At 37.1% G+C, this 13,567-nt stretch overlaps 1 protein-coding gene across 5 annotated transcripts; it reads right to left on the bottom strand.

Annotated features, from left to right (window-relative positions):
* Window positions 1-1,046: 1,046 nt before the first annotated feature.
* LOC143892283 (clathrin interactor EPSIN 3-like) lies at window positions 1,047-12,961 on the bottom strand. Of its 5 annotated transcripts, XM_077396779.1 has the most exons (15): window positions 12,780-12,961; window positions 10,814-10,941; window positions 10,403-10,454; window positions 10,125-10,204; window positions 9,968-10,046; window positions 8,992-9,075; window positions 8,757-8,902; window positions 8,358-8,672; window positions 8,039-8,080; window positions 7,782-7,877; window positions 7,545-7,702; window positions 3,802-3,992; window positions 2,158-2,878; window positions 1,366-1,847; window positions 1,047-1,228 (listed from the first exon to the last, which is right to left on the bottom strand). In XM_077396779.1, exons 2-14 carry the CDS (start codon window positions 10,846-10,848, stop codon window positions 1,396-1,398), a joined length of 2,451 nt encoding a protein of 816 aa, XP_077252894.1. In that variant the 5' UTR covers window positions 10,849-10,941; window positions 12,780-12,961; the 3' UTR covers window positions 1,047-1,228; window positions 1,366-1,395. The 5 variants fall into 5 exon arrangements, with proteins under 5 accessions (XP_077252894.1, XP_077252893.1, XP_077252895.1 ...); XM_077396778.1 differs by having other exon boundaries at window positions 1,047-1,847; XM_077396780.1 differs by lacking the exon at window positions 12,780-12,961 and adding an exon at window positions 12,481-12,582 and having other exon boundaries at window positions 1,047-1,847.
* Window positions 12,962-13,567: the final 606 nt, after the last annotated feature.

Raw genomic sequence — 13,567 nt, 5'->3', positions numbered from 1 at the left:
TGACAATGTATCATGTCCATCAAAGCGAGCATATTTTGAGAACTGTGATCAAAAGTTGTTGTAATGCTAGTTGCTAAAAGAGAATCGCATCTATGTGGGAAGTGAGTTTTCGGGAAAGCGAACTTCCCATTCTACTAGGAAGTTTTTGGTAACTATGGTTATAACTACTATGATCATGGAACAAACGATATTGATGGTAGAAACAGAATTCAAACTGAAAAATTGAAAGACAAGCACAGCAATATGTGGATGGAAAAAGCAATAAAGAAAGATCATGTTTCCTCTTTATTACAAGTATGCTTCCTATTTAAAATGCATTTACAACTAGAAAACTGATCTTAAGTTTGAAATGAAAATTATGCTGATCTTTTTCTAAAAACTTAAAATTAAATATACATGAATAAAGCATGTGAAGCGGTGAGTTCCTAAAACTTGTATTTCTAATTAGTCACAGAGTCTTCTTTTCTACTTGTAATCCTTACCTGGGGAAGTGATATTTACGCCCCTTCTGATTACTAGGGACACCCAACTCCAGTGTACGTGGCAATCAAATCCACTGGATTCTTTTGACGTCAAGTACATTAGCCCCCCTTTAGTCATTGATACATTGGCACTGGGTGTCCCTAGTAATCAAAAGGGGCGTAAATATCACTTCCCATTACCTATCCATTTCTCCCTAACCTACTACAATCCTACTCTTTCTATGTACTTCTTGTTCACTTCCAATTAAGCTTCTTACATGTTTCATGTTGACTTTCAATGACATTTCACACACATTTTATCTTTACTTTATTTAGAGCTCTTCACTTTCCACATTTCCCCTTTTCTAAACCCCTCGCTTCCCTCATCGCTTCTCACAATCGCTTCCCATTCTGGCAACTATGATTATAACAGAGGGCGAAAACATTAAAAAAAAAAATCATTACCAAACAATTACACCAACATAGTGACCGCAATAATCCCCTACTTGCTATTCGGTTGAAAAAGAAAAAAAATGCAAAAAGTTATAAAAAAACTGAAGATTAGTAATCTTTCCAAAAAAAAAAAAATGAATAATCAAACTTTATTGTTTTTTCAGTAGGCGTACCGTAACAAATCTCAAAAGGTCGCAAAAGATGACAACCTGGTAAAGTACATCCTCAATGTTACAATAACAGCTGAAAACAGCATCAACCCTAGGAGATTCACACGACCAGAAAGAGATACCAATGATATACCAATGATAAACCTAACCAATGAATAATAAACATATAAGCACATGCCATTACCTTCTAGTATTCAAAACCAATGCTTAGAAAAGATGAAACTGAAAGCTAGGAAAGCAATGGATAATGAAAGCAAGGGTGGGCTGTGTGCTTTGCTTACCTCAAGCCAGAAAAGACTCTCCTACCAAGCTCATTGATAACCCCCATATGGTTGTTGAGTAGCATAACCTCCCATGCCCATCATAGGATTGTATCCACCGGGCATGCCCGGACCAGGAGGCAATCTGGTGGAAGGTCGCATTTGTCCTCCTTGAACCATACTCATGTTCATGCCCATGCCCATGCCCATGCCCATAGGGGGTTGATTCATTCCCCCACCATAACTGCCCATAGCCATTCCCATGCCCATACCGGTGCTGCCGCCCATGCCCATGCCCATGCCCATGCTAGAACCCATAAAGGGGTTAGGAGGGGGTGTAAGACCAGTTGTGCCAGCACGACCAACGCCAGAACCAGATCCCATAGCTTTGCCCATGGTGATAGTAGATGTTACAGGAGTGTCAGCAGGTTTCTCCTTCCTCTTCTCCTTCCGATTAATGGACTCGAAGTCGATTCCAATATCCGCCAGTGGATTGATTTTGGCTGCAAATGAAATTAATAACAATTTAAGACAAATGAGTAAAAAGAGTAGTAGTTTGCAATCATAAATAACTAAAAACTATAAATCACAACATATGTATTTAAAATCATGCAAAGGATTGTAAGATGATTGGATCTAACACCCTTATGATTCTAAGATACTGACAATTTACTGAAAGATGGGTTCCAAACCTAGTTTTGCAACATCTAAAGAGAAAGCCATGGTCAAATGCTTAGCAACCGTTATGTTCTGTTAGATTTATACGGATAGAGAAAGCAAAATTTTGGATAAACAGAAAGTGACATCACTTACGTCCGGATATATTCAAGTTTACAAGACCTCGGCTCAAAGTGTCAGCCCAGACTGTTGACTTAGGCTCGAACTTGTCATTTCGTGGTTGAGCTTTGGCAGCTGGGCCAGTTGGATCTGGAAGAGCTGCCTCATATGCTACAGAGGCTGCGGCTCCAGACGGAGGGAGATGGTTCCCAAAACTATCACTGCTTCGCTGAGCAGACGAAAGCTCCAGTGGCAAGAATTCTGGGACTGTGGAAAGAGGTTGAATATTGGAGACAGTGGAAGGAGCATTAGTAATTCCCAGAAATGTGTCCCCAAAATCAAAGTTAGAGGCTGTTTCCACCTTCGGCACAGCTGGTTGTAGAGGCACAGAGCTTTCATTCATTGCAATAGGTTGGAATGAAGTTGTGGGCACAAAATTCTGTTGAAAGTTCCCAAAACTATCACTGCTTGGCCGAGAAGATGACAGCTCCGGGGGCAAGAACTCAGGGACTGTGGAAAGAGGTTGAATATTGGAGACAGTGGAAGGAGGATAAGTAATTCCCAGAAATGCGTCCCCAAAATCAAAGTTAGAGGCTGTTTCCATCTTTGGCACATCTGGTTGTAGAGGCACAGAGCTTTCATTCATTGTGGTAGGTTGGAATGAAGTTGTGGGCCCAAAATTCTGTTGTTGAGCCCCAAAATTGTTTTCAGAAGGAAGAGCTATGAATGGCGAATCCCCAAATAGATCTTCACTAGGCTGTATCGGACATTGAAGTAGACACATTTTAAGTCCAGAAAAAAAAGATGGCAGATGGAGCATAAATGAAAATGAAAACAAATATTTGACTTTCCAGGATGACTGCGGAGATAAATCTGGAAACAAAATCATGTATTTATCATAAACATACTCCAATTATATTGATAATCTAAAATGGAGAAGAGAAGAGTTATTTTTCTTTTTTGAATGACTTATTATACTGTCCATTAGACAAAGTTGTAAGTTTTTCTAGGATTCTGGGAAGCTAAGTCACAAATATTGTTCTCGGGAATTTCTTGGCAAGGGAAAATCTCGGGATATATTATTTATTTTTTATTTTTTCAGGTTTATATCAGGAAAAAAATGATAAAAATAAATTTAATTAAAAATATAGAAATTAAGAAAAAAATAAAAAATATCATACAAATACCATAAAAATGTCACGATTTTATTGCGATATTTCATATTAGAGGAATTCTAGACTGAAGGGAGCCCTTGCAAAAAAGAGGTGAAAGGGCTCTCCTATTGGCTACACATCACCATCATGCATTAATAACGGCTGAAAAGTCAAACATGATGGTGATGTGCAGCCAATGGGGGAGCCTTTTCACCCCTTTTTTGCAAGGGCTCCCTTCAGTTTAGACTTCCTCTTCATATTATCATGGTAAACGAAAATATCACTATATTTTTAAATTCTCGGGAATATTTCGGGATTTTGTCATTTTATAAAAATGTCGCGATAAAATCACTATATTTTGAAACTATCGGAGGTATTTGTGACATAGCTGGGAAGTTGATGCCTAGCCCAGTGCTGTTTTCTTATCAGTCAAACAAAGTGAAGGACTGACAAATCTCTACTGTAACTTTTCAAAACAAAAAAAAATCTACTGCAAAAAAATCCTGTACAAGATTATCAAAGATACCTGGTTCAGAACAGTGGATGCTGATGAAAGTGGCACAAAAGTGGATCCAAAATCAGAATTCACAGGTGTATCAGGTTTAGGAGTTGTGGCAGCCGGAGTCTCTAGCATGAAATCCAACGAATCTGGCGAAGCCACATCCGCAAGGGAGCCAAAGATGTCCATTTCTACTGTACTTGGAGCAGGTGGAGTATCTGATCAAGGAGAAGACACCATCAATTAGCTCCTACTAATGTTATATGATTGGACAAGTAGCCCAAAGCTGTGAAATAACAGAAATATAATAAAAGCATAGCTGAAAAACAAAAAAAATGCATGATTGAAAAATGAATTATGTGATGTGCCATCATTGCATGATTGGAGTCTTTAACCAATCATCTATGAAAGGATCTATCTTATGGCATATGGACTAAACACTTCGTGTATATGCACTCATTGCAAGTTGCAACAATTGATCATGATCAGATAGCATAAGGAGACACCCCCTCATTGTACTTTGCTGGAGGAGGTATTGCCCTACTCCTTGGTGCAAATTGCAAAAACAGTCTCTCAACAATTTTCCAAGGCCCTGTTTTGTTTTGGGAGCTTGATGAATTGCATAAATGGGCTCGCTGATTCTGGGAGACACCAAAGCTACCACAACCCAGGAAACTAAATCAGTCTCTAGTATTATTCAGATTTTAGTCTGAAGAACAAGCAAACAAGGTGATCAGAATAGGATATGGCCATGCGGGGTGTGTGGACAAAAACTCCTTGATTAGAACCTTGGAATCCTACTTATAAGACGGGGGCTAAAACGATATGGATCTTGGTTTTCGGAATTCCATTACTTGCATGGGCTACTTCGACAGTTCGAGCAATGGAGAGTTTATTTGGCTCCGGTGATAAAGGTGGAGATGGGAGTCTGAGAATGGTTTCTGAATGGAGTTTGCCGGGGCCAGATTTTTACATCAGAATGGGGATTCCTATCAATAGTAAGATTGAATGTGGGTGATAAGAATTACTCGGTTGGGGTTTGTAGGAAGTTCGGGGATGACCAGAATCTTGCAGTGGACGACGCCAAATGCAAACCAGAAGTCAGGCTTTCTCGGTCAGTTTAAACGAAGAGAAATCGACTGGTATAAGAGTTTGGTTTCTGGATAAGGTCAAGGAAGGAGACAACACCTCGACTGTTGGATGAGACAAATCAATCGAAAGGCAAAGATGAAGATTACGATAAATTTCGAAAAGGTAAGGCTATAGTCATAGATCTCTTGCCAGAAAAGGCAAAAAGAATCTCACCCCTTGGTTTGAATTTCAAAAAGGTGTCGTTAGGTCTTCATATTAGGGAAAACTCCAAGGCTAATGACAGCTTGCAGTGACTAAAGGTCCACGTGGCGATGACTCCGTAAAAGGGGAAGAAAAAACCGCTGCTTCACTAGTCTTTTCAGCATGTTTGCTACTTTGTCACTTTCACAGGTGACGCGAGGAGGCATCTAGAAAGCAAAAATAAAATATGCTGCCCAACTGTTGTATTACAAAGACAAGGCAAAGGATGTTTCCCAGCCAATGGATTTCAAAGCAAATATGAAGGATTCTGCCCAGCCCCCGGATCACAAACAGGAAATGGATTCCAATGATCTAGCAGACAAAGTTATTAGGGGTTCGATAAATCCTGATAATACGGGAAATTAAGATGAGATTGTTGATTCTCTTTGGGAAGAGACTCTAAAGGAAGCAAGATGTCATTTCATTGCTCAACAGAAAGATAGAGGGCTCTCGGTTGGGAGGCAAAATCCACGAATGGAGTATGCCAGAAAAAATGCAAAAGCTAGGTGCATCATCAAAAGAGAAAAATAGCTGCTAGAGAGAGGATAGTAGGAGATCAATAGAGAATTTCACGGAGGAAGAAAAAGATGTGGTGATTCAATATCTCTGGCATCAAGCAGCTAGGAGAAATGGGATCCAATCGATTTCTGAAGGAGAGGATGAATGTACGACATCTGGAATCAGTAGAAGTGGCAAAAGAGAGAGAAACTGAGAGGGGAGGTGTATAGAAGTGGAAAATATGTAACAATAGATAAACAGTAGACAGGGGCCATTCACTATAAGTGACTTAATATGTAACAATAGATAGGTACCCCCCATCTATGTCTAAGACACTTTTAAGTGACTTAATATGTAACAATAGATAGGGCTCATTCACTGATGGCATTTCATGTAATTAATTGTGACTTATTATAAACAAACAAGATCATGTGGTTGCGAGAGCACCCACACAAACAGTTCTTATTTCACTTCCCTTCCTTTCTATTTCTGATTTCACTACTTTAACTTTAATCCCTAGATTTATAAGAATAACAAATTGCGGAAGAATTTACGTTTTCAAATAAATAAAAAATAAAAACAGTATCAAAAATGGGAAAAGGGCCCATAGATAGTAGATCATGCTTAAAAATATGTATATCTAGCTCAATAATAGTTAAAAAAAAACAACATATGCTAAATAAAATGCGAAACAAAAATGAAAAGAATATAAATTGCAAAACAAAAACGAAAATAAAAAGATACAAATAAGCATATAGATGCATAATTTCTTAGACCTAGCCTCAAAAACATGTAAAGTGAAATACTAAATAAAACAAACAAAACATATATTAAAAGATGGAAAATTAGGAAAAGATAGAAATATAAAAGAAAACAAAAAAGAGAAAAAAAGCATGAACGATCACTAAATCTTATCAAGTCTTGCTCAAAATATGCATATTCAATGGACCATAAATGTTTTTTATGTTCTACAAATAATCATAATAAAAAAAGGGTGGCCCAGTGCACGAGGCTCCCGCCATTGCGGGGTCTGGGAAGGGCTAGATGTGTGCAGGCTCACCACTGCTTTGCAGAGCGGCTGTTTCTGTGACTCGAACCCGTGACCACCAGGTCACAATGGAGCAACCTTACCGTTGCGCCAAGGCTCGCCCTCTCTACAAATAATCATAACAAATGCACTAAATTTTATCAAGCCTGCTGGGAGCCACGCAAACGTACGCCCACCACCATAACAAGTAATGGAACAGAATCATGAAGAACCTCAAGATATGGCATATATATGTTTGATATACCGCTATACAATTACAACCCATCTTTGCTCAATGGGTACAAAACACCCACGCTTTAGCACCCGGTGCAACAGCTCCTGGTGCAACAAGAAGCACCAGCTTGACTTGGGGAGTGGGTTATTTAGTAGCAGTAGGCGGCAAAATAAAATGCGAAATACAAATGAAAAGAAAATAACTTGCAAAACAAAATTGAAAATAAAAAGATAGAATACGCATACAGATGCATAACTTCTTAGACCTAGCCTTCAAAACATGTAAAGTGAAACACTAAATAAAAATAAACAAACATATATTAAAAGATGGAATATTAGGAAAAGATAGAAAATAAAAGAAAACAAAAAATGAGAAAAAAAAAGCATAAATGATCACTAAATCTTATCAAGTCTTGCTCAAACTATGCATATTCAAGGAACCATACATGTTTTTTATGTTCTACAAATAATCATAACAAACACACTAAATTTTATCAAGCCTGCTGGGAGCCACACAAATGTACGCCCACCACCATAACAAGTAATGGAACAGAATTCATTCAATCAGTAAAAAAAAAGTAATGGAACAGAATCATGAAGAACCTCATGATATGGGATAGATATGTTTGAATAATGTTTGATACCTAAAGATATTCAAAATAGAAACAACTTTTTGTACCTGATACAGAAGTGTGAGGATCAAATTCATCAAATGCATGGACTTCCTTGTTCGCAAGAGGTGCAGCTACATCATCCACTAGTGTATCCTGATGACTTGTAATTCCAGTTGGGGAGGATGATGTTTTAGGAGCTGGCGCTGTTTCAGATCCCCCATCCCTTTCATTGAATAGGACGTAAGAAACAAATGAAAATGATTCCTAAAACCAAGATGCATACCAACTAATTAAAAATGTACCTTTCCTCCTGAATATGGCTCTGAGCCTCACTTATAGCTTCTTCATAACTGGGAGGTGCACCCACATTTTGTTCAGAAAGTTTGCGTTCAAGCTTTCTGGTGGGAAAAAAAATCAACCTGTGAGAAGCTAAAGATGATATCTAAGGTTGCTCAAACTTTAAGCCCAAGAACTGTACAAAGCAATTTCCCAGAGAAATAACTATTGCAAAAGATTACAACAGCCATATATAACAAAGCCCGATTTCTTGGGAGTTCACCTTTCATCCAGAGAATGGTCATCAGCTCTGCCACCACCACTTCTGCACCAAAAGAGCTATAGATAACTATGGATTCAAGATCAAGATGCCAGTACATCCATTGGTTTCTATGATGCTTTAACCAAGTCCAAAGGGTTCTCAAATTATTTTAGTTATATCACCATTAACATATTACACTCTTTAATTGATCAAAAAAGAAATTGTCACTTCGAAAAATACATTGTACAACATGCAAGACATTTTTACATTGCATTATATGAATAGAGCAAAAGCTTTCCACGAAGATAATATCATAAAGAAAGCTAAAGTAGATTAATACCTAGATGTATATCGATCATTGTCCTCATAAGAATGTTCTCTTTCTCTATCAGAGCTCTTGTGTCTTGGTCCATACTGATAGTCGTCAGGACTCCGATTGCTCCTGTTATCGGCAACTCTGTAACCATCTCTGCTATATCGGTCATCATCCTTATAGCCCAATTCTCTTTCTCTCCCATACCCATTTCGGTCTTCATCTCTATTTCCATAGCGGCCTTCATAACGATCATCATTGTATTGGTCACCATATCCTCCTGTACTTGAATAGGAACTGGGCCTATACATTCCCCCAGTTGATGATGATGCAGTACTGTACCTATAGATTAACATAAATAAAAAGTATTTAGAAACTCGAATAAAATTATTCAATTGCTTTCGCAAGTCCTAAATGAAGACTCACTTGTCCCTGTTTGCCAAAGCTTTCTGTCTAGCTGCCTGTATTCTTTCCTTATCATTCACAAGTACAACAAGACTCTGAGATTTCTTTCTGACATTGCTCCCCTGGTCCCTCCCACTAGAATCAATATACTGAAAATCGGATAGAGTCTGCCACATTCCACATAAATTCCTATCACCAACTTGGCCACTTACACACAACAATATCACCAGAAGTGTAATCATCAGATGATAGTTACCGATATATGGTAAGCATGCTCCCTGATATCATCTATGACACGTTCAGATCCATAGGCCACCAGGTATTCTAGAACAGTCAATGCCTGAAACTCAATTGAATGAATCATTAGTTACTGATGCAATGGTATATGGATAGGGAGAAAAGAGGATAAATAGCATACAATGATGTACATAGCATACTAACATAAGGAACAGAGAATGGTCTTCTTTAACATAGCGTATGTGGAGTGTCAACCAGCAGACAGAACTGAGGTGGAGATCACTTATTCAATCGTCCAAACTTTTAATCTACTGAGCACCAATATAAATGGGTCATGGATAAAAAATCTACCCCATTGGACAATCCTAACACCCCCTTTTTCCCACTAAATGCGGGCCATTGTCTTTTATCCTTTAACCATCCACTTAAAGGCCACAAATCAGAGGGTTAGGATTGTTGGGGCACGATCCAGCAGTAACAGGGCTAGTAGAGGAATGAGTTGCATTGTTAAACTGGTGGCCCCCAACTGTAATTTTCCTGCTAGAATTTTTTTCGAGGAAAAGTATGTGCAGAGACTAAGGGCCTGTTTGGATTGCAAGAAAAACAGCACTTCTTACGGAAAATGTTTTCTTCGAATTTTTTTTTCTTTACACAATATAGAAGGAAATGATATGATTATGGTTAATTTATATAGATATCATCGTAAATTGAAGGTCCATCTACATAAAAATTGAATAAGTTTGGTTCATGTACTCTCTTTTCATGTGTTAAAAAAGTAGATATTTTTACAAATATTTTTCCTTTCCAAACTTTTCCAATAAATTCGAATCCAAACAGGGCCTAAATTAGTGCTCTTTCTAATCTGTCAAACACAAGGAATAGAAATTTCAAACGAACATAAACTGACGATCACAACCATCATATAAGAAATAAGGAAAAATAAGCTAATGGCAACAAATGATGTAAATAATCAAGACAAGAAATACACACATTACCTTGTATACATGCCGCCAGTTTTTTCCAGTATCATTGATCCTCTTCCAAAGCACTGCCATGATCATCTGGTACTCGTTACTGCAGGCACACGGAACAAATGAATATACATGAAACAAACTAATAAAGGCACAGTGTTTTACGCAAAATAAATCTTACTAGTTTCTGGTAGCCTGTGCAATATCTACTAAATGGGATCCATGAGGACCCCATGCTTCATTGCTAGTTGCATCAAGAACCTGAAAATAAAAATAAGAGCAATTTTTATGTTGATTCCCTGAAACCTGGCTGCCGGACACAAACTACACAAAAGACTCAGGGACACAGTTCTATCGGGATTCAGAGGCTGAAAGCTAATAAATTAACACAAGACGTTTTCCTTAGATGTTATTAAAACCCAATAAAAATTGGACAGACATGTGAAGCGGAATATTTACCTTCTGCTCTATTCCAGGGACCTTCAAAACTTTCTTGTTCACCTCTCTTTTACTGCAGAATGTCAAAGATTGAAATATGCAGTTCCCCAATAATTAGAAAATATCATAATTTATAAATGTAACTTGTAGCATTAGTTCACAATATCACATTTTTGATAAAAATAGTTTATCAATACCATATGGGAATGCTATAATAATGGGGTGCTTCAAAACATCCTAATTAATGCCAAAGCTGCCTTAGAGATGCAAACTCCACATAACTATACTTTTAACTGGGATTGAGACTCTAGCTCAATGGTGAAGGCTTTGGTCTTCTACCTAGAGGTCGAACGTTCGATCCCAGCTTACCAACCAAAAAAAAAACAAAAAAACTATACTTCAATTAAGTGAAAAATGAGAAGTGCTTCTTACAGGTCCCGGACAGTTTGACCAAAGACTTTCTTCATGGCTGCAGCGGATGAATGCGCTGTCCTCTAAAAGTTTGGTTCCCTTCAAAACCGTTTCACCTAGTCTACCGAAGAACACTAGCATATCATCACCTGAACAGAAGACATCTAGAATTTAAAAACGAGAAAAAATAAATATAAATTGATGCCAAGAACCAAATAAATGCATGTGCTAAGAATCACATAAACATAAACATAAGAGTTTGACAAAGAAAGGACTTAAAAAAAATGAAGTTCAGAAAAATATAGGCTGCAGCATCACATGAGACAAAATCTTTCCAGAAGAAAACTTAAGAAATTCATCTTAAATTAAAGAATATATGAAGCTTGCTAAAGTGGAAAAACCATAGCTGCGCATAATTAACAGACAGAATAAATTTAATACTAGTTTATTCAGCCACATACAAATCTAAGACTCCAATGAGATGATTGCATACATGATTTCTAGAAAAAATTACAACAAAACCATAGCCAAATTCATAAACAAAAGCACCCGAGTGACTAAGAAGCATACAACAGCATCTTATATTAACAATATCTAGATAAAAAGCCAAGAACCGTGAAAGAATAAACCCAATTAGCCGGGTCTAATAACCAGAAAACATGTCTGAGCGCTAAAATCTCCTGTGGGGCACAAAAAAATAAAAAATAAATAAAACATCTTAGCTCATCCTAACCAAAAACTCAGAATCATCAAACCCTAGTTCAAAAAGTAAAGTATCTTAATAAAACCCCACAGACATAGAACTTCCTGAAATGGAAATCCCAAATCAAAAGCACATCTAAGAGCTTCATTGTGCAACCAACAGTGCAAACACATTGGAAAGGAGTGAATTGCATGTCACCATAAAACTGTTCAGATCTCTCTAACTGAAGCCCCATCAAGAAACAAAATCGCAACTTGATTCAATTTCAACATATACAGAGGAAAATAGGAAATAAAAAATAGAAACCAACTGGCGCAGCTGAATTTATGAAAAATTCACACTTACAAACACCTCAAGACCGTACCAAAAATCCAACTTTTTGGTAATTAAAAAAATAATGGTTATAGGCTTGTCAGGCACTTAGTAATGGGATTAAACTGAATCTAAAACTAGAAAAGAGAATATATCAAATGAATTTAGACCTAGATTTCAACCAGAACTAGAACAACAATAGAAAGAATTCCAGACCCGCAGAATCAATTAGCAATCAGATAATTCAAATCAAAGTTCCTTCAAACACCCAGGCACGGACTTCATCTAATTTCCGCCTAATGTTAAGCTGTTACAAACTTACAATTAATTTCCTTATTTGTGTCATCTAGTAGGTTTTCTTAATTTCTTTTTCATATTTTCTTAATTTCAATTTCCTATTTTGGTTTCCCAAATTTCTATATGACATGAATGCAGTGCAAGCAATAATCACGTTTGGTGTTGTTAGCACATTGGGGGCCGAGTTTCCTCAAATTAACTCACCTTTTTCTCCATTTTCTCCTATTCTATTCTTCTTCTTCTTCTGAATTTTCTGTTTCAATAGAACTATGTTCTATCACAACCACATTCCATTTACAAACAAAAAAGAAAAAGAAAACAAATAATCAGATAAATAATATGAATAAAAGCGCCAAAAAACAGCTAAAATCCATACCAAAACCCACAAACTGAAACCAGAAAATGCAGAACAGACCGCCAAGATTTCAACCACAACAACCTGCTTAATCTCCACACCGCGTAACAAAGAAAAGAAGAAGTAGAAGAAAAAGCTTCAAAATTCAATCAAATTCAAACAAGAAACCCCAATCCAATCCCTTGACGAGAAAAAGAAAAAGAAAATTCAAAGAAATTATCAAAAGTAATCAAGATACGAGAAAATTAATTCGAAGAGAAAGAAGAGGATCGAGAAAGACATAAAAATAAATAAAACGTAGAAAAGAGGATCGGATCGACCTGTGTGAAGGAGAAACACAATCGAATCCACAGCAATTGTGAATGAAATCTGTAATTGGAGAGCGAATGTTATAGGTCTGATCTGGTGATGAAAAACAAAAAACAGGGAAAGAATTGAGGAATCGAAGAAACAGGCGAGAGCTAATTCGAATGTTATTTTTGGAAAGCCAGGTTTTAGAAATGACGGGACACCTGGCGGGAGAAAATTGGCCTTTTTCTACGCTTTTTTTTTTTTTTTTTTGGTGTTTAGATCAATTACCAACGGGGGGACAAAAATTAGGTGGAATTATCAAGAGGACCCATGCTTTTCAGAAATTATCAAAGAAGGACAAAAGAGGTCTTGTCATTAAAAGTTAGACAAAAATACCATTTTCTTAAGCAACACTTTTTGCTTTTCCACTTTTCCCTCTTCTCTCTCCTTTCCCTCTTGTTTTTTTACTTTTTCATTTTTCAACTTTGTTTTTTTTACCTTACCAGTCATCTTCTTCATAATTTAGCCACCATTGGAGGTGGGAAAACTCGAAATTTGAAACGTGAGTTCATTCCCATCTCTCTCAATATCTAGGTTTTATTTTTCATTTGTTTTAGGGTTTTGCATTTCTCCTTCTCCCTTTCAATGGAGGATGAGGAAGATAAATCGTACGGTAGAAAGAAAAAAAAAAACGTGAAAATGAACGAGTGAAAAAAAACATGTAGTAAAAACGTGTTCATAAGGGACTTGATAAGCCCATTCAGAATTTGGTAACCTCATTTTGATACTGGATAACCCCCAACTCCAGAGACTTGAA

The sequence above is a fragment of the Tasmannia lanceolata genome, unplaced genomic scaffold, assembly GCF_043159265.1.
Source record: "Tasmannia lanceolata isolate RefF3 unplaced genomic scaffold, GAP_Taslan_0.1 ptg000015l, whole genome shotgun sequence".
NCBI lineage: Eukaryota > Viridiplantae > Streptophyta > Magnoliopsida > Canellales > Winteraceae > Tasmannia > Tasmannia lanceolata.
Note: the sequence above shows the minus strand (reverse complement) of the source record. Positions and strands in the feature narration are given on the sequence as shown.